We start from the raw sequence: 21,841 nt of genomic DNA on the forward strand, positions 1-21,841 counted from the left end.
CATTGAATGGAAAGTTTGAACATAGTGTATGCTTTTTCATGAAATTTAATAAACATAGTGTATGCTTTTTCATGACATTTGGACACTTTGAAGATATGGCAGGTGTGCATTTTAATATTCATAGTATTTAACAAGGTATAATAGGTTAACTAGTTTTATTAAGAACTAGAGAGAAATTCAGGTATTCTGTGTTCAATATCGAGTTTATATGGATACTTTGAACATGTATAAAGTGTAGTCAGCATTATATCATAATATTTAAGTTATTTTGTTGAATTTATTAATAATTAATTAAAACAGTTAGTGGCAGGTGCGAGTGCGTATACTTTGGGTATATTGGAAAGTTGAGGATTGGACAAGTTCGCGGATATACCCCTTGCTGTCGGCCCCCGACAGCGTAGGTTAGTTATTGACAAAAATGTTGCCAACCCCAGCTTTAAAAATGTGTTGTACTTTATGCACAAAAATATGCAATTCAGCTTCACAGAGATCAATTTGACACATTTCCAAAGATTTTAGAAGACGGGCGTCGTACACTTCTCCGATCAAAGCCTGATCTCATTCTTAAAAAGACACATGATGGGGATTTTATATGAATACATACATATTATACAGAGGAGTTTCCATGACTCATCTGAGATAACAATATTGATGATTATAATTATATTTGGTTTCTATCAAACACAATAGGGTCATCTGAGGAAAGCTCTGACAACCCCAGAGCTCTCTGTGCAGTGACCTGTTGACAGAACACTTTTTCAATGGCTCTTTATTAATCATCAAATGCAATTAAACTGTCAGAGTAAAAGTGAGATGCGTTCCATGTTTACCATCAAATAAACCATTTTTTATTACAGATGAGTGGCATTAACACCTCTACTAATAAAGAGCCTTGTGGTCACCCTAGCACACAGTGAATGTTGTTTACAGTAATATTTCTTAAGTTCACAACATGCAACACAAAGAATGTCTCAAGACTCACATTTCTTTTTTTCCATGATGTTGTTGCATACTCTGAAATAACCCACAATGAGAACGTTGATACAATTCACTCACTGCAGCAGAATAATAAGCAGCATTTGCTTGAAACGCCAATGTGTTCAGATAACAGTAGGCTACAGGAGGCTATCAGACAGTACAGCCCTTACCCGTATCAACCTTTATTGTGGATTCAGCAGGTTTAATCCCTGTGATTGGCTGTTTAGCTCCAGTCAACCAGGGTATGAGAAGAAACACGGTAATGATGAAGCAAGCAAACGACGACCACGGCAAGAGGGGACTCACAAGGTTCTATATACAGTACATGTGCAGTGAATGATCATTATTGTCTCTATCCTTCTGAACATATCCATGTATGGAGATTTGAACATTTTCAAACACTTTTCACGAATCAAACAACACTTTTTAAGAAGCAAATTAAATATAGATTAAATTATTCAAAAAATTGTATTCCGACAAAAAGAATTGTAAATGTCCAGCGTCCAAATTTTACGTTACATACAACTGCCCACCCGCAAACAAAACACCATGACGCAAAGACCAAGTCAGGGTGTGCAAAGCACAACTGTATTTTCAAACAATAAAATACAATATTTTTTAATGATTAAATCCACATTTGATTTGCTTCTTAGAAAGTGTCTGAAAATATTGACACAAATCTAATTCCATAGATGCTAATACAACTTCTAATAGTAATCCTCTTTCTTGGTGGTTCGGGAAAGTCATTTTCTCAACACAGACAAAATGTACGCTGGGTGTGTGCCTGGAAAAAAATGGCACTCTTCCCACAGTGTCACGGTCGGTTGTGGTTCTTTGCCGTCAGCCAACTGTTGAGGTTTAGTGTCCCGTGGCCTTAGGGACGGTCAGTAACTAAGCATTAGTGGCAGAGATCACAGAATCATCTACAGCGTTGCTTCCACTGTGCTGTGTGTTGATATGTTGAGTCATCTCCTTGCGGTTTGTTGTTGTGCGGCCACATTGCACACATGTGTAGAGCCCTTTGCTGTGCTCCCAAAGGATGCGTCTGTTGCATGCCATGCCTATAATGCAACAAAACAAGTGTACAGAATCACCTATACTTCAGTCCTTCCACTATTTTAAAGCACGGCAGCATTTTTAACTTATGTTTTACAGCATTTAGATTCTTTTTTTCATATTATGTAAAATAAAAGGCACAACCAGCATTGTTTGGATAAGAAATGTCAGTTAAATATATCATATAGGAGACAAACAGTGATAATTGAGAAGTGAAATAAAGTTTATATGATTTACAGAAAGTCTGCAAGAACTATTTAAACAAAATCATAGTTTAGGGGAAGGGTACAGAAAGCTATCTCAGAGATTTAGTATTCCCAGTGCAGGGACTGGGAATCTTGTTAAAGTTGAGGGTCACATGGATTCCTCTCAATATCAGCAGATTCTGGAGAACAATGTCCAGGAATCAGTGACAAAGTTGAAGTTGTGTCGGGGCTGGATCTTTCAACAAGACAACGACCCTAAACACTGCTCAAAATCTACTAAGGCATTCATGCAGAGGAACAAATACAACGTTCTGGAATGGCCATCTCAGTCCCCAGACCTGAATATTATTTAACATTTGTAGTGTGATTTAAAGTGGACTGTCCATGCCCGGAAACCATCAAACCTGACTGAACTGGAGATGTTTTGTAAAGAAGAATGGTCCAAAATACCTTCAGCCAGAATCCAGACTCTAATTGGAAGCTATAGGAAGTGTTTAGAGGCTGTTATTTCTGCAAAAGGAGGATGGACAAATGTTTTCATTAACATTATGCACATGCCAAATTTTGTTTAAATAATTCTTGCACACATTCTGTAAATCATATAAACTTTATTTCACTTCTCAAATATCACTGTGTTTGTTTCCTATATGATATATTTAACTGACATTTCTTATCCAAACAACCAATGATTTATAAAGGAAAATCATGAACATTTACAGGGGTGCCCAAACTTTTGCATACCACTGTATACATTATATTATTTTGTTTATCTTCAATAAATCACAACAAAGCTCATGATTTTAGATATGAACTGAGCCATGAAGAGGTCAAAAACAAATCATTGAATTTAAATATTGTGTTTTGTGAAACATTTCTGTTAGAACAGTGATTGTTTTCTCTTAATTATTTGAGATTTTATTTTCAATTATAATTATAAACTGATTTAATAATTTTATTATTAGAATAGTTTGGCTATTCTGTATCAATTTGAGTGAAAGAGAAAAAATTAATAATTATATATATATATATATATATATATACACATATATATATATACACATATATATATACACACACAAAATAAATACAATATTTCACTTAACCCGCCCCCTTCTGACCAGACTAGATGCTTATCAACCCCCAGGTCATTTGAGGTTATTTGAGGTCGAGACCCTGCCTTGGAGGGAGAAGAGGCTCACCTTGGTTCTTCTTCCTCCAAACTGCAGAAGACAACGAAGGAGAGTGAGAAGCTAATACTGGAGCAGGATGGGACTCTAGAGACCTGCTCTGTGTCTGGTTCTTACTCAGGGCATCAGAGGGTTCAGGAGCTGCCGACAGGTTGTCCATACTCAGAGGTGGAGGCTGGGGAAGTGGCTGTGTGAGCTCTGGATAAGGGAAGCTCTCTGAATGAGACAGGTAGGGTGGACCCAGGAAAGGAACAGCAGAAGACTCTGGCTGAGGAACAGCAGCAGGAAAGGATTGTGTTGGGATTTGAGGAGGCAGTTGTTGGGGTATAGACTCAGAGTCCTGACCCGGGGGTTTCTGGTCCATAGACACAGCAGCCATGTTTGTGTTGGTCACCGGAGCATGCTGAGGTGGTGCCGTTTCCATTGACTTTGATTTACCCCGTAGCACTTTGGAACAGGTGTGCAGATGCGTCAGGAGACCACGGTACGACCTCAACTTTGTGCGACAACTCTCACACCTTTATAAAGAGAGACAAGTTTACAGGACAATATCACAGTCCCAGTACATATTAGTTTTTACTATGATGTACTGGGACTGTACAATTCCCAAAAATGACCGCACAAGATATTCTATTCCATACAATTAAAAATGCAACACATACATGTCCTAAACAATTCATATATCTTTAAATAAATATACAATAGTTAATATTTCCGTATCATGCCTTAATGTTCCATGTTGTATTAAATCTATAGTTTGAAACTCAAATCTGGAACAAAGCATGTCACAATTCACAAAATTACAATTGTATATAAACTAGTGTTCAAAAGTTTGGGCTCACTCAAATGAACTTACTTCTGAAGGAAAAGCACTTTTTTTTTTTTACAAGGAATAGAACATTACATACATTCTTAATGTGGTAAACAACTATTCTCGCTGCAAATATGTACATGTGTATAGAGGCCCATTTCCAGTGTTCTAATGGTACTTTGTGCTTGCTAATGGCATTAGAAGACTATTGATGATTAGAAAACCCTTGAAAACCCTTGTACAATGATGTTAGCACAGCTGAAAACAGTTTTACTGGTTCTTTGACGAAAGGGCAAAATTATTATTTTGAATTAAAAAAAAATCATTATTTCTAATCTTGTCAATGTCTTGACTATATTTTCTATTCATTTTGCAACTATTTTGATGAATAAAAATGATGAAGAAATTGTATAGATGACCCAAAACTTTTGAACGGTAGTGTATTTCACCCAAATCATTCAGCTTTTATGAATATGGTGTTTCTCTGAGTCAAAACTGAGCAACTTACATGAAGAACATATTGGGTTTGTGATGATGTCTCATGTGTTCCATTAGTTTCTGCATGTTGGAGAAGGATCCACTGCAGCCAACTGTAGAGCAAAGTAAAACCTTCCCTAAAGAGAGAGCATACACCATGATCAACTAATGAACGCATATATGATCTCTTGTAGCCCCCACAGGGTGCTGTGTGTCCTGGCACTTTGACACGTTCCTCTTTCAGCTTTATTTGTAGTGTAGGCAGTTACTGCCAGTGCTAAATTAGCGATCATTCACCCAAGAGACTCCTATGCAGAGCAGCTGTAGTGAAATGCCCAATATGAGCACCTGTTCTCACTGAACTGCCCTGTGATTGGTCCAAGCCTGGTGCAATGGGACAGGTGTTGCTGTAAGGCCATAAACAGAACCTCAGAGGTGATTCTCTCTGATCACTTAATTTACATTGTGCTGAAAGGTTAAGGAATTATTGATCAATTACATCAGAAATCCTGCCTACTATATCAGGGTATATGCAGGAATCCTTAAGTCAATTTCAATATCATTTTAAGACTTTTTCCAAGATTTCTTAGACCTCAGCAACACGAGTAATCAGCAACACATATTTAACTTATTATAACAAAACAGTTTTAGTTTGCAATAAAATCTACAACATTTCCCCCAGAGGGCCACAGCGATGTAGATAAAGGATGGCCCCATTAGGGAAACCACTATCTGTTCAAGTCAAAACTCACCATCTGAGATGGAAATCAAAACCATGTGCATTGCAAATATTTACACTATTAATGCAACAGTTAGCAGTGGTTGGTAAGACGGCCCTGTGCCCAGCGTGTGTGTTCACTACTGATGTATAAATAAGGATGAGGTCAAATTCACCATCACTATGAAACTAATTATTGTTCTAATTAAAGAACCTGTGACCTCCTGTGTGTTAAAAGGCGAAACACAGCTTAACGTTTCATTTTAAATACTTTAAATAACTGCAGCAGTTGGGGTCTGTGTTTCAAAGCATGTCACACATGTTTACATGCGGCGACGCAGGAGTCAGTGAGCGCCTGGACACCGTGTCTTCTCACTGGTCACACACTGATGAGAGAGGCTTTTACCGGGCAGAGACTGAGCAGGTATCTCGTGTTCCTTAACGTGGAGCTCCAAGGCGTTTACGTCCAAGTAGACGCGCTTACAGCCGTGTAATGGACACGGTGTCCTCTTGTTTCCTAGGGCAGAACAGCGTGTATTTATCGTACAGCAGCAGAGTTACAATGAGTACTAAACATGTTAAAATGTAACTGCAATATAGGAGCAAAAGAGCAAACCTCCGTCTTTATTTTCACTGGTCTGCGACATCACAGCCCCTGAAGCCATTTTGTCTCTTCTTCTTCTTCGTCTTCTTCTTCGAGCTTTCAAGGCGGGTTGGCAAACAACGATTTGGTGCATTACCGCCACCATCTGGTATGGAGTGTGGATCAAAAATGTTGCTCGAATGGCCCTATTCTTTTCCACTATGGTCCCGTCCCGTCCCGCCTCGCCATGCCATGGCACGGCACGGGTTGGTTTGCGCCAATGTTCGTCCTTTTTCACTTTCCTGAAGTCTACATTCTCTCTCTATCTGTCTGTGTGTTCTATATATTATGTGCTATAGTGTGTATTGTGTGGCTGGAGTAGCACACTGTGCTGATCACAATCACCACTAATCCACTAATCCCAAAAATCTCTTAACATCTCCAACCTACACGGGCAATTTCTACATCAAAATGTTTCTATGGTTGTTTTCATTCTCATATCATGAGTTTTCCTTAAAATCACAGAGAAGTGCAGACTCCCATGTCAAGACTCTCCTTTGGAGGTTGTTTTTTTTAAAGGGTGATTTTAAAAAGGTAATTTCTCTGTCAGTTAATGCCCATCACTGGGTTAAATGTGAAAGCTTTTCAGGAGCTCATCCCGAAAGCCTCACTCACATAGCAAACATTTTCTTGAAATGTGACAACTTTTCAAGAACGGGTGACCACTGTCTGCTAAACTTGAACTTTTAAATGATAAATGAACAAACAAACATGTGTGAAGGTCCTTGTGTATTGGAACAGTTCAGCAGTCTGATGACAGAACATCTCAGCTCCTTCCGTGATTTGAGAACCACTCAAACACTGCGAACAATCACATTTCCTGTATTTCTCTGCTTGAATAATTAACATCCAGTTGAACACTTCAAATTTTCCAAATCATTTTTATTCACTGACTTCTTTGCTTGTGACCATAAAACAGAAGCTCATGTCTATCGGACACATCATGAACAAGGTAAGAATGGGTATAAAATAATACTGTGAGCATACACAACCTCATATCTCTTTAACATTCTGTCAACTATTTGCAATTACTAGGATTGATAACTATAAATATAACCCATCAACATCCAGAAGTAGCAGTTCTTCAGTGTTTCATGAAACCAACAGCATAAGAGCTGAATAGATGAATATGACAGGTGTGGTGACAGACACGGACAGTACAGTCCAGAGGTGAAAGGTTAAGGCTGTTCTTGGAGATAACAACATTGGCAACACGTACTGTCAACTGCAAAGCCCTTAACATTTAGTCTGTCTCAAACAAATCCAGCACAGGAACAGGCCATCCCATAAAAATAACATTTTTAAACATTTACATTTACCTTCCACTGATGAGAGGACTTCTGTTTAATTGTTGTCTTTCTATATTTCTGGTAAAAATGCTTATTTTCAGCCTTCATTACTGATTACATTACTCATAATAGTAAATAAGCATCGACAGTTGCCCTGAAAGAAACTTTACTGGTTTGACAGGGAAGACTGATTTGGCATTTAATCAAAGGAAGTGTATCAAAGAAGCCCCGAACCATTGGTTTGATTTGATTAAAATACTACTATTCTGATTAAAGCACATCAAATGTGAGGGTGCTGCCACAAACAACAAAGAATGGAAACAATCCCCGTCAGAACACCAGCTATTATCTCTGATGCGACATGATGAAAACTTAATGTTGTGTTTTCACGTTGAACACGTCACCAATTGTAAGATGACTGCAAAACTTGAAATAACATTCACCAATACACTAAGAAAAGGGAATATTGTCAAAATCTTTAAAAACCATCCACACATCCATCTTCTGCCACATGAAGGGGTGTTGTGCCAATCTCAGCTGACATAGGGCCATAGGCGCGGTACACCCTGGACAGGTCGCCAGTCCATTACAGGGCCACATATAGACCCTAACCCTAACCATTTAGATTTAAAGAAACTAAAATCTGATTCCCAATAAAACTAGTTTTGCTTACATCTTAGAGACATGCATATATGTAAAAATACATAAATTCTAATAATATTTGTATTATATACCCATTGCATTTTTATGTCTGTTATGCTTATCTGTACATCACTTTATGACAAGTGCAACATAAAAATATCTACAAATGTTCACAGGCGTAGAGTGAAGCCTGATCTCATTATCCTGCCACTGCTTTCACCTGCATCACTTGTATTTGAGGTTTGTTTGATGGTTGTCAAATGTGGCGCTCAGATAACAGCAGTGTGATGTGGGTGTGATGTGTGTGACCAACTGTGGTGTAGTTCAAGATTGTTGTTTTTTGTGGAGTAGTTTTATGAAGTACAGGGGGCAGCTTGTAACAACGCATTATGTAATAATGTAATACATTTGCATGCCATTATGTAATAACTGCGGCATTATGTAATAAGTTATTACATATTGTGGTTGTTACTACATAATGCGGGTGTTGTCATTTTTTTGCAAAATGTAACAATTGTTGCACTGTGTAATAACCAAGAGAACTTGACATTAAAACTGCAAAATAATGTGTATTTTACTCAAAATTAATACTTAAGATGACAATATGTCAAACTATTGCTCAGCTTACATTGCAACAATCCACCTTTTAACTTCAGTTGTGTTCATTTAAATGCACAAGGGGTTCTTTTCAATGAATAATGACATTTGCACAGTCAGATTAGTCGTGAGATCAAGTTTGGAGGTTAGTGCTGTTGAACGTTAACTAAGTTATAGAATTGTCAACTAAATCTGTCATTGCTCAACCAACAGTAGAGAAAAGACATCCAGCACCAAATAATTAAAGGTGGCTTGTGCACAGCAGCACCAGGTAGTCAGTATTATTCTGACACAAAAATGTAAGATAGCCTATATTATGCAACTCAAAAAAATGGGCCTTTAAAAAAAGTTAAAATTATATTTTTGCACTATTCCTATCAATAGATTGATATGTTAGAGACAGAAGGAAACAGACAAGAAAAATAGATGTTCCTGTCAGAAACTTAGGAAGAACAGTATTATTGGCTAAATTAGCTGGTGTTGACATAGCCAACACATATTAGCATAAAAGCTTTTCTTTTCATGTTCATTGAGGACCAGGATACAGAATCTAAATCTAAGTCCTGCTTAGTTTGTAGTACAATAAACAACATCATTCATAGATACTAACCTATGTTTAGGCCTAGCCAGTGATACACACCATGAGTCCCAATCAGTAAGCTTGCAGGAGGAGCGATATCAAGGAGTGTCTAAGTGGCTGAGCAGCATAAGTCAAATGGAATTCTGATAGGCAGTTCTCTGATGACAACCCCCTCCATATACCGCTAGTTTGGTTATATGCGTGAAATGTGAGCCATGGCCTGTTTTAGGTGAAGAACACTGTTAAAATCCACTTTATTATTCTGCAGTTCCAATGTGTGATCAGTGTGTTAGGCTGTATGTTGCAGATGAATTGTTTTTCATTTAGTTGCTTAAATACTTAATTACAGCATTAAAGATAGGCCAATTATATGTTTAAGTATTAATTTTGAATAAAATACACATTATTTTGCCGTTTAAAAACACCCGCATTATGTAGTAACAACCACAATATGTAATAATTTATTACATATTGCGTTCAGGAAGTGTATTACCTAATGCGGCAGATTATTACAAAATGCGGCAGTTATTACATAATGCCATGCAAATTTATTACATAATGTGGTGTTACAAGCTCCATCAGCTAATTACAATATGTCAGTACCTCATACAATCTCAGTTTTAAAAAAAGGCCTGATCTGGACACATCACACTGCTGATATGAGCAACAGAATCACTTTTGACAACAAAGACTGATGGGTGTAATGGCTACAAGTGGCTAAAGCGCTGATGGACACTGGTGAGTCCGCAACTTTTGTTTTTATTAAACCTCTTGCAGATCTTTCAGCCCATCAGTAAAGGTACATGTAAAAAGCACCTCAGTCCTGCTGTGTGTTTGTGACCAGAACAGACAAGAACAAACAATGCTGTATGATCCCAGCCAGCATGAAATAAATAGTAATAATAATAACAAAAAGTTCTGCTTTTTGATTCTGGGACCAGGCAGACTGGGTGTGCTGTTGTATGTCCAAACATGCACAGCAGTGAGTCCTTGCATCTTCCCACTGAAGTATAATTATGTTGTTTGCTTGTGTTTGTATGGTCACAATCTTTTTTTTAGAGAGAGAGAGAGATTTGGGATATGTCCCCTGGAGTCCACACAGGCCCTTTCAAAGTATTTACAAGATCAAATTAAGGTATTGGTATGATATAGTGCCCAGACAGCAGAGGACAGTGAGTAAAGTGAACACTTCCAACTCCAAAATAAAAAAACAACTAGAATCCCACTGAGCTACAAAACTCATTCAGTTGGCAATGTTCAAACAAACAGCTGAGGAAGTCAATGTTACATAAAGTTCAACAAAACATAGCTCCACCAACTTGATTCCTCTCCATGTAAGGTGTCAAGTACCTCAAACCATTCTCAAGTGTTCTTGAATTTGGAGTTGGCATACATCTGAATTTGAATGAATAAACCATGTGACCCTGAGGGACCTGGTACTGAACTTCCCATGTAATGGGCCGTGTGTGGCCATGCTGTTCATTTATGTGTGCATTTAGAAAAGTGTGTAGTCAGTTGGGTACATGACAGGCAGCGAGTTCTCACAGAAGGTAGCACAGTGTGTCCATTGGAGATGTCGCATTAGCTGGAAAACAGGAAAAAGGTTGTTATAGGTGAGTAAAAATTGAATTTGACTTTGTTTTATCCTTTAAAAACCTCCTTGTCTGAATCGATTTTATTTTGTTTTTTATTAATCTATATTGAATTTTCCAAATAATTATCAATATGAATTGGAAAATAATTGATTTGCCGACCATTTTACAAGGTATAATACATCAGTCAGTTTTTGGAAAGACAAATGAAAACCATTTATCCTGTATCATGTCTTACCTGGAAACAGTTCTTCATGTTCTCCTTGCTGGGCTTCTCTTCCGCCATCTTTGAGGCATATTTTAAGGCTCGGCCGTACATCTTGTTCACAAGAGCGTGTTTATATGAAAACATCAGGACCTAATCAGCAGGAAAGTCAGATGAGAAACCCATTATGATCAAATGCCTTTGAAATGCCACTACCACTACAACATATTATGTTACTTTCACTATTGAACAAGTTCTAATGTTTGATTTTTTTACAATTTACAATCTCCGATCATCATCATTTAGGGTTTTTATTTGACCACACTCAACCGGTTTCAGGTTTGAATAATGTATTAACCCGTTCTTAACCCAGTTTGAGTCCCCGTGCATCTTCATCTAATTAGTTTTGTTATTTGCTTGATGCAGACCAATATTGTCAAACAAGAGTAACGTCCTTTCCATGGCCACAGTATTCATCTGACATAGAGGAGACTCTTTTTGGCCAAGCAATGTATATTCTATGACTTTATATTCATGCAGTTTGTTGACAAAGAAAACAATTGTGTTGTAAACGTATATATCCATAAATCTTTTATGAAAAATATATCGATATGTGGAATGATTGTGATTAGTGCAAAAACTTGCATTAAACTGGAACAACTTTTATTTAGTCAAATATTTTTGCACACCTTGGAGTCCGTTAGCTCTGCCCACTTCTGTACCTCCCAAAACGTATCGGTCAGGTATTGAGCAACATTATGTGGGGTATCATCAGAGCTGCTGGCCACCTGTACCCCAACCTGCTCTGCTGCTTCTGCTTGTTCAGTGTCAAGGGCACCGGCGCCTTTCTCTGGTGCGAGGGGTAGCAGGAGCTGGTCGGCCAGAGCGCAGCCCTTCCTACACAGAGCGTCCAGAAGAGATGACTTCTGCTTCTCCATGTCACTGAAAAAACACAATGACTCATAATTAATGAATGCATGAAAATGAATGAAACACCAGCTGTCACAATAATATAAATAATATTTTTGCAAATAAAAAGTAAATGTTAAAGTGCAAAAAATCATAGGCCACACTCCACCTAATGCTGTCACAACTAGAGCAGAACACAAATGGCAGGCTTCTATTCATAGATTTCAGCTCAGCCTTTTATACATAAAATAAACCCTCATTGGTCCTCATCAATTAAAAACTGACAAAAGTTTCAGACCTTTTTGAGATTGCTGAGGTCACAATGGAAATATGTCACTACCTGGCGTTTGGTTTGATTTTAGTCTAATTGCATCATCTAATTCCTTTTTTATGATATTGGAATTTAATATTCTATTTTATGTTCCTCCTATAGAAAGTAACTATTTGCTGCAGGGGGAGTTGGTCTGACTGTAAAAGGTTTGTATTTATACAGCGATTCTTTTTTTCTCTCTCTTTACTAGACTAGGCTAGTATCATTGGTTTTTATGTTGTGATAATGTATTTATTTTTTATATATTATATATATATTATATGTATATATATATATATATATGTATATAACCAGTCAATTGGAAACCAACTGTAAAATAAGAGTCATGTCACGCTGTGCTGCTCTGCAAAAATTGGTATGGCCACTAAATCTTCACTTCGTAAACCTCCAATAACTTTTTCCCTTGACATTATCAATCACCTCCGTACACACTTGTAGGTCGGGTGCCATCTGCAGAGCCCCGCGCCACAAGCAAAATAAACGAGACTTTACACACCGTGGTTTTCATTTCGTATTTGACTAGACATTGTGTAAACGTATGGTTAGACATACATGTTCAGTGCATTCACTGAGTTGTTTTGTGAGGTCTCTACTATATCCATTTACTTTTCAGTGTAGGGCCATACATTTGGCGTAGTGGTTAGCGCTCTTGCCTTTGCAGCAAGAAGACCTGGTTGTTCGAGCCCCAGTTAGAACTGGGGACTCCATGCAGGAGTCTACATGTTCTCCCAGTGTGTGTGTGGGTTTTCTCCGGGTTCTCTGGCTTCCTCCCACAGTCCAAAAACATTCAATATGGGGATTAGGTAAATTGGACAACTAAATTGACCGTAGCTGTGAGGGTGTGAGAGTGTAAGTGAATGGTTGTTTGCTGGAGGATAAAGCGGTAGATGATGGCTGGACTCTTCGTGTGACAAACATACATCTTTATAGCAGCAGCATCAGGCCGGGGGTCCATCTTCATAGTAAGATAAACAGCCAATGCCGTCTGGTCGATGTGGTCGATGACAATGTCAGCTGCCGAAACTACTTCTTGAAGATGTTTGACACGCTCCTGACCACAGACAGGAGAAATGATTATGAGCACAGCTTTTACATCTACTAAGTAAAAATAAGTCAGTCTTCTTGTGGGAGCTTTCTGATGTGAACTATTACCTTCTCTGAGTCCAGTTGGTGCAGTCTTTGCACATGCAGAGGAAGGTAATCTGAGTACTTTTCCACCAGTTCTGCATAGATGGAAGTGGAATCCAACCTGAACAGAGAAGAAATTAAGAGCAAGATAAAACAACAATGCGATTCTGATCAAACAGATGTGTAAGTCCGCATACTTTGTCATCCACTGGATCTTCAAGTCTCGCATGGCTTCTGCAAACTCCTCTTTTGCATCTTTTTCTTTGTCTTCCTTGTCCTTCTCCTTCCCTCCATTCTTAGTTTTATTAGGAGCAGGAATTAAATGGTAGAAAACTGGTACAATATCCTGTATAAACACAAAACAGTTCATCAAAAAAAATAAAACAACAAAAAAAATTATATTTTTCTACTCTGGTATGAGGACGGGAATTATTTGCTGATTCAGCCATCTCATTCTGGTTCTACCCATTTCAGTTAGTCATTAAGAAAGAATGCTTTTTAATATAAGTTTAAAGTACTGGCCATTATCAATTACTAATATTTATAGCTAATCGTTTATTCTTAAACTGACCACCAGAAAACTTAAGTCCATGTTAAAATAAAATAAAATTCTGTCATGATTAAACTGTTGCATGTCAATACACCAACGTTAACATGTTTTAACATGATGAATGTACATGAGAAAAATCCCAAGTTAAAATAAAGAAATAGGCCAGTTTCCAAATGATGGGAGAGCAGTGGAAGCTCTGTTGTTCAGTGTTTCTAGCTCATCCAGTACCTTTTTAAACTTCCCTTGTCGTTTTGCAGAGGCCTGCCCCTGGTGGTCAGAATAACACACAGTGAGAAAGAGACAACAAAAACACACCAAAAAGGATTCGCTCTGTCTTCATTTGATCTGTCATCTTCACTTAGAGAGTCAGTGGGTGTGTCACCTACCTGCACTTAAACACATGATACAGAAAACGATGTGATGCTCACGTCTGCATCTAACAATATCCAACTAGTTTTCTAAAAACATTTCAAAACATCTCGGTAGCTTGATACACTGCCAATGATCCGATACATTAAAGATACATAACCAGCAACTATTAATATGATAGGATAGGATTCACGATAAAGTGCAAATGAATAAAGCTATGCAGTTCAATTAATTGATTTATCGAGCAACCAAAAATTGGTCACATATGAAAAAAATGTAAACTCTTAATGTGATTCACAAACACTATGTTTCACTTTTTCACGGCAGTAAATAAGCTTGGCTGTGGTGACAAACTGAAAAGAAAGAGACTTGAATAATTAAAAGAACATGACAGTAGAGCGGAACAAATTCAAGCCCTGGTTGGAACAAGGGTCTTTTTGCATGGAGTTTGCATGTTCTCCCCGTGTGTGCGTGGGTTTTCTCCGGGTTTCTGGCTTCGTACCACACTCCAAAAACATGCAGATTTGGGGATTAGGTAAATTGGGCACTCTAAATCATCGCCCTATGTCAGCTGAGATAGGCACAGCACACCCTGCGATAGGATGGATAAAGCTGTAATAATGGATGGATGGATGTCTAAAATCTCAATATTTAACAGAAGAGTCTGGTGTATTTAGCGACAGCACTGCGGAAAGCCTGTGATCGCGAGCTGCATCACAAGCCCTGCCGCTGCATTTCAGTTCAGCCTGTGCTTTGGTCATGCAGGAAATACTAAACAAATCTTTTTAATAATTGACTCTAATGATTCAGTACATCGAAAATAACTGCTTTACAAGTCATTAGTTTACATTCAAATGTTGCATTCTGCATTTGCCAGTCATCTGATGCATTTTAAACTTCTAATATGCAAGTAACGCTAACCATGTGCGCAAGTTACATTATGTCCATTTTGTCATGGTCGACAGTCACCAGTAGACATATGCTATAAACACGAAATTACAGTATAAATCAATGGGTGGATATTTTTGAATTGTTAAACAATACAGTGACAAATACTAATTGAATTGATCGGATTTTGTCAATGCAAATATGTAAAGTGATTTGCCCCAAAATTCCACCTATTCACAGCTCTTTGCATCATGCCAGTGCATATTGTGTGTATAAATATGTATTGTAATTATCTTACCATCCCTAGTGTTAATATTTGGCATAAGAACCGTTAGTGTTCAAACATTACACAGGTTTTTACATAAATAGTAAATATAAATACAGTATTACTACTTGAAGGTGGCAGGTGAAAAATATATATAAAAATCCTACTTTAAAGTGTTGATTCGTGAGTAACTGCACCATTAACTAATTTTCCTAAAAAATGTGCTTTACCGTTCTGCCACTGCCAACAGCCTCACATTACAGATAGCAGAGAAATAGAGGGCAGGACTGTAGCTAGTGATAACCAGAGCATTTAGGTTAGATACTGTACAAACACGGACAAACTCAGAGAATGAAAATCTGAGAATGTTACTGCACAATCTAACAATGTTACGGATTTTTGGGGATCTGGTAAAATTCTCTACCGCTTGCTTGTCCCCTAGTGTATCCTTGGGCACAAATCTATTCACGCTTTATGAATAAAGATGGAATATTGTTGACAATTTTATAAGTCTATGAATTTGAAAAGCGCAGTGTCCTGATAAAATGGCATTGGTTTGGCACCAAGTGACGCATGATAGGATTCCATGATGTCTGCTAACAGAGATCTATAGATGGTGTTACACAGCCCTCAGCACACTGACCAGAGGGAGCAAAACAGAAGATGAAACAAGGGATAGGGCAAGGTGGAAGTAGATCCACTGTGGCAAACCTTAAAGGGAGAAGCTGAAATTAGAAGCAATGTAAAGGAAGACCCAGCTGAAAACCCAGCCAAACCACATTATCAGTGTAAATTTTAAATGAAATGATTTTAAAAGACTAAAACGCACTATATTTTCTTATTGTATTCCTGCACACAAAGACTCACAGTGTATCAGCTGTTTGGGCTACACTTTGAGCATTTCTCAAACAACCACAAATTGGAAAAAAAAAAACGCTTTCTGAGTTGGGCTTGTGTATGTGGTAAAGGTTGTGAAGTTAAAGCTCGATTCCTGGCCCTGATCCTGTTCACTGTGTGAATTACCCCCTTGCTTCTCCAGTCTCGCACTCCCTCAGTCCTCAGTAAGTATGCTGAGGGCTAATACTCAGTGCATCACACCAGCTATAGGTCAGTACCTCTCACACATCCCCACAATTTTTTTTACTTTTAATTCAGAAAAAGTGAAAAAGGCATGGATGACTTTGGGCCCTGAGGAGCAGGAATTACCACTTTTCTTAAGAATAGAGATGAACAGAGAACAGAGACACTCACTGCTTTCTTGCCATACTCGCTTTTGGGGACAAGGAGAGAGCCTGACAGATAACATCCTGGACTTGTGCCTTTGGGGACCCTGAGAGATGAAGTAAAAACAGACATAACATGTACCAGAAGTCAATAATGTTTTCTGTGGGTCAGAATTCCACCAGAACCTCTGCAAGATATCTTAAGTTATGTAACCAGGCACATCAAGGTAAGAAGTTTGGACAATATAAAATTCAAGTCACTTAAGACTCACTTGTCATCTGGCAGGGCTGTGACATGGAACGGCTGATGGGCACCCGGAGACAGCGTGACAGAGTTAGCCTTCTTCTTGGCCATGAGAGCAGCTCGATGCGTCTCATAGACATCTAGACTAAGAGTAGTGGACAGACGGTGAGAAACCACAAATGGCAGGTCCTTAAGGCGCTCAAGCTCGCTGGACTGCTCATGGCGAACCTGTAAACGCACAGTGTAGTCCCCTTTTTCCAGCTTAAGGGAATACTAGGAGGTGAAACAAACAGGAGAGAGGTTTCATTACAGTTCTAAAATTCACACAACAAACTTCTTGCATTTCTATCAACAAACTTGGCAATTTTTCAATGATATCCTTTTATATGGGTAACCATGAAACAGAGCATTCTAATAATTATACCAGACCACATCTGCAGCCTTTTCAATGACAGTGGTGAATGAAATATATCAGTCATCTTCTCATGAAATCAGGTTTTTCTTGTTCCCAACACTAGCTGTAGTGGCCAAAGTACACTTAATTCCGATGCCACTGAAAAGTCTTCAACTATAGTAAGGTTCTAACGGGCTTGACTCGTAGGCACTGTTTTAATTCATCAATCACGAGGGCAAGAGAAAGTCATATGAAGATTTGCACATTTATTTTCCACTTGCCGTACATCCAAGTTATATTCCTGTTAACATGTATCCAAGCCTGTCGAGGATCACCAATGCATAGAAATATTCCTTTGACGTTCCAAGTTGTGAATAATGATCAATAGTTCCAACAGTATACGACGTAGTCCAATATCACGTAGTGACCTGACGGTCAAAAAACCTTATTACACCTAACTTAGTAAACTAAAACGAACACATGAAGCCCTAGCCTGCTAGATATTTGGTACATATATTTCAATGTCTCTTTATATCGCAGCCATCAAAGACATCAAAGTGCCTATGGTGCCCTTTAGCCAAAGGACGAAGTTAGCTACAAGTCTACACATAGTTAACAAAAGGCTTAAGGCCAACGGTTGACGTTGACTGTTTACAAATCACGGTGTAACAAATAATCCTGTACCAACCACCTAAACCGACCCCATACTAAACCCCACATTGGCTCCTACACTAGCCATTCTCAAACTTGAGTGTAGTAGCCAGTACTGGGCACTTTACCAGTTCATACTGAAAACCTGTATTTATTGGTACAATCACAGTTGCTAAAAAAGCTAGGCCCTTTTAGGCTGCGTTTACATGATGACGATCTGAACAGAAGACGCAGAAGTGGTGTAGGGTCTTCACTTTTTATTCCTCATTTAGACAAGCATTTTCGGGAGAAAATCACATCTGGTCAGACGAAGAAGTGGAATTATTGCTTCAGGTTACTCCGGTAAGTTTATTAGAGCTGCCAGAGCAGCTTGAAGGTGCGACGCATGGAAATAATCCGACATGTTTGTTTATTTCCCTGTACTGGCGCATGTATGTGACGAGCTGAATACGCTGATTGCAAGGTAGGTATGAATGTGGTAACTAAGTTACTAACTCAATGACTTTTCGGGAGAAGTAATTTGTAACTATAACTAATTACTTTTTTAAAGTAAGATGCGCAACACTGCCAACAATGTATGCAGTTACTGACACACACTCAATAGCGCCGCTCCTGATCTCTCGCTCAACCAAGAGCAATGCACACACTCAACTGTGCGAGTATAGAATCAACAATTTCCACAATGAACAGACTAACAATAACCATACCAATCCAGTAACAGTACTTAGAATATCACGAATGCATGAAGTTAAGGTCGGCACCCTCCAAATCAGCAGGTAACACGGGGGAATTTTTATAAAAGATGTTGATTTGCACAGTCAAAGTTCTGTATTTTGACTGTAATTGTCTTTGAATTCTGATTCCTGACTTCATTAGAATTATGAGAAGCTCTTCTTTGAAAACAGCATCATTTTCTGGGGCCATGTGAACCTGTACTAGTGTGGAGTTATTCTACAGTATTTATGACAGTAAAATAGACCACCCTAAGTTAATCTACTGCAGTAATTCTGTTCTCAACCAGTAGAAAATGCTGTGAGCACCTGATTATGCATGAAAAAGTACCATCAGATACCGTGAAACCGTTCGAATTTTAAAAAAACACTGATATATATTTTTGGTCATACCGCCCAGCCCTATCACGAACCATCTGGAGTAATTTCATGGCCCACTTTGGGGATCAGTGCTGTACATTAAGGAAGCCTTGCTTCTTGCTTGAATCACAAATCTATTCACGCAATTGTACCAAGTGAAAAATAACTCCTAACTAGAGGCAAATACGAATATTTTTCCAGGAATAAACGTGTAATCATTGTACCTGATGTGGGTAGGCATCTCCTGAGCCTAAGAGTCTCTTGTTCTGATCGAACAGCATCCAGAGCTGACTATCAAACTCAGACTCATAAAGCAGCTCACACAGCATGGGACAGCTAGGTGTAACTTCACCAGTCTTAGGCTGAGGACAGAATAAAAGAAGATTTTACACATGCAAATAAACGTAATTTTCTCATGTGTTGTGCTGGCAGTACCTGGTGAAAGCTGTAGCTGAGGACAATCTCATAGACTTGTCTGTTACTGGGGAGAACATCTCTTACACCCAATGCTTTTATCTTCGAACTTAAAGGTCTAGAATCACAGCAACAATCGGGGGTCACACACCACAACAAAGGGCAATTAAATCAGAGAATAGTGTTTGCGTATCCTTACTCCTTACCTGAGAGGCTGAATCCAGGACTTAAGGGTAATAGTTGGTGACACCTCCTCGTACCTCAGAGGTGACGACACATCAAAACTCGTCACTCCCTCTGAGGCATGCTGGGTAGAGAGAGGGGAGGGTCAATAATAATACTGAGGAGGTTATAGCTGACTTTCAAGTGTGTCTGTAAATCTTACTATGTGCAGCGGTGACGGACTAGTGTGAAGTCCATGGAATGAGATACTGTAGTCCACTATGACATCACCCAGACTCGCCCACCAGCGTGCAATGCACAGCTCTACTATTTTTCCTGACTGAAGGAGAAAACATTCAGAGATTAGTCGATCACTATGACAGTTTTATATGCATGCATCCAATTCTACATCCATACAAAGGGTGTACCACACTCAGCATGCATGTGCCAGTGTAAACAGGAAGCTTAAGTAAAGTAACAACAAAGGAGACAGTCAGGTCCATAAATATTGGGACATCAACACAATTCTCTTTATTTTGGCTTTATACACCACTACAATGGATTTGAAATGAAACAGACAAGATGTGCTTTAACTTCACACTTTCAGCTTTTATTTGAGGGTATTTTCATCCAAATCAGTTGAACGGTGTAGGAATTACAACACTTTCTATATGTGCCTCCCACTTTTTACGGGACCAAAAGTAATTGGACAATTGACTGAAAAGCTATTTCATGGACAGTTGTGGGCTATTCCTTCATTATGTCATCTTCAATTAAGCAGGTAAATGTTCTGGAGTTGATTCCAGGAGTGACATGCATTTGGAATCTGTTGCTGTGAACTCTCAATATGAGATCCAAGGAGCTGTCACTTTCAATGAAGCAAGCCATCATTAGGCTGAAAAATCAAAACAAACCCATCAGAAAAATAGCAAAAACAGGTGTGGCCAAATCAACTGTTTGGAACATTCACAAAAAGAAAGAATGTACCAGTGAGCTCAGCAACACCAGAAGACCTGGAAGACTAAAAACAACTGTGGTGAACGACAGAAGAATTATTTCCCTGGTGAAGAAAAAGCCCTTCACAACAGTTGACCAGATCAAAAACACTCTCCAGGAGGTAGTGTGAAAGAAATTTCAGTGTCATCAGTGTTGAGTAAATCATGTCTTTACTGCATGCATGGAGGAGAGACTCTGTCCTGTTCTCTGACTTTCCTACAGATAGCTCCAACATATATACAGTCACATCAAAGTATCTTACAAACACAATAAAATCTATCTATCTATCTATGATCCACAACATACCACCTCATCAGTGAAGCATGGTGGTGGTAGTGTCATGGTGTGGGCATGTATGGCCACATCATCAATATTTATTGATGATGTAACTGCTGACAAAAGCAGCAGGATGAATTCTGAAGTGTTTCCAGCAATATTATCTGCTCATATTCAGCCAAATGCTTCAGAACTCATTGGACGGCGCTTCAGAGTGCAGATGGACAATGACCCAAAACCCAAAAAATGCAAAAGCAACCAAAGAGTTTTTTTAAGGCAAATAAGTGCAATGTTATGCAATGGCCAAGTCAATCACCTGACCTGAATCTGGTTGAGCATGCATTTCACTTGCTGAAGACCAAACTGAAGGGAAAACGCCCCTAGAACAAGCAGGACCTCAAGACCGTTGCAGTAGAGGCCTGGCAGAGCATCACCAGGGATGAAACCCAGCGTCTGGTGATGTCTATGCCTTCCAGACTTCAGCCTAGGCCTGGGCGATATATCGATTTTATCGATTAATTTAAGTTTTTTGTTCAGGGTGATTTAAAAAATAAAAACATTTATTATTTTCTCCTCTTACTACGGCATACCTTTTGCCCGCGGGAGCTTCCGTACGGAACTCCCCTACTTGTTTCCCCTCCGGACATGCACACGGATGCACAAACGAGTGCCAGAATTTTGTTCCCAAGGAAGGACTAGTATCTTTAGTGATTTGGAACTGATTTGGAACTGGTTTGGGTTTGCGGAGACAGACAAATGACTGCACACTGGAACAAATGACTGCACGCTGCAAAGTTTGTTTAAAGCCCATTTCAACAAAAGGCAGTAGCACAAGTAGGGACAGCACTGCTGATTGCTGGTGGCGAGCTACCGATGTATGTGACTGTATCAGAGTCTTTGCTCCGGAGACCTCCCACACAGGGATCAAGCCGAACAGTGTCGAACTGTAGATCATTTAAAAATATTAAA

General features: G+C 38.8%; 2 protein-coding genes across 4 annotated transcripts in view; both read right to left on the reverse strand.

The window, feature by feature from the left end:
- Positions 1–530: 530 nt before the first annotated feature.
- Positions 531–6,113, reverse strand: LOC310936447 (zinc finger protein 414-like). 3 transcript variants are annotated; one of them, XM_083900516.1, is made up of 6 exons: positions 6,050–6,113; positions 5,840–5,950; positions 4,747–4,852; positions 3,545–3,945; positions 3,440–3,460; positions 531–2,039 (listed from the first exon to the last, which is right to left on the reverse strand). In XM_083900516.1, exons 1-6 carry the CDS (start codon positions 6,096–6,098, stop codon positions 1,870–1,872), a joined length of 858 nt encoding a protein of 285 aa, XP_083756642.1. In that variant the 5' UTR covers positions 6,099–6,113; the 3' UTR covers positions 531–1,869. The 3 variants fall into 3 exon arrangements, with proteins under 3 accessions (XP_083756642.1, XP_083756641.1, XP_083756643.1); XM_083900515.1 differs by having other exon boundaries at positions 3,440–3,945; XM_083900517.1 differs by lacking the exon at positions 6,050–6,113 and having other exon boundaries at positions 3,440–3,945; positions 5,761–5,892.
- An 873-nt stretch (positions 6,114–6,986) lies between these two features.
- tpp2 (tripeptidyl peptidase 2) overlaps positions 6,987–21,841 on the reverse strand; it is a gene marked incomplete at its 5' end in the record, with an annotated part of 35,335 nt that continues 20,480 nt past the window's right edge. The window contains 13 exons of the mRNA XM_083900514.1: positions 6,987–10,769; positions 11,015–11,134; positions 11,671–11,923; positions 13,142–13,272; positions 13,374–13,470; positions 13,547–13,695; positions 14,128–14,166; positions 16,673–16,751; positions 16,917–17,161; positions 19,249–19,386; positions 19,460–19,556; positions 19,645–19,745; positions 19,824–19,940. Coding sequence (XP_083756640.1) covers positions 10,680–10,769; positions 11,015–11,134; positions 11,671–11,923; positions 13,142–13,272; positions 13,374–13,470; positions 13,547–13,695; positions 14,128–14,166; positions 16,673–16,751; positions 16,917–17,161; positions 19,249–19,386; positions 19,460–19,556; positions 19,645–19,745; positions 19,824–19,940 — 1,656 coding nt within the window. The 3' untranslated portion in view covers positions 6,987–10,679. The remainder of the gene's footprint in view (positions 10,770–11,014; positions 11,135–11,670; positions 11,924–13,141; positions 13,273–13,373; positions 13,471–13,546; positions 13,696–14,127; positions 14,167–16,672; positions 16,752–16,916; positions 17,162–19,248; positions 19,387–19,459; positions 19,557–19,644; positions 19,746–19,823; positions 19,941–21,841) is intronic.

The sequence above is a fragment of the Microchirus variegatus genome (genome assembly GCF_963457635.1).
Source record: "Microchirus variegatus genome assembly, chromosome: 14".
In the NCBI taxonomy this organism is placed as follows: Eukaryota; Metazoa; Chordata; class Actinopteri; order Pleuronectiformes; family Soleidae; genus Microchirus; species Microchirus variegatus.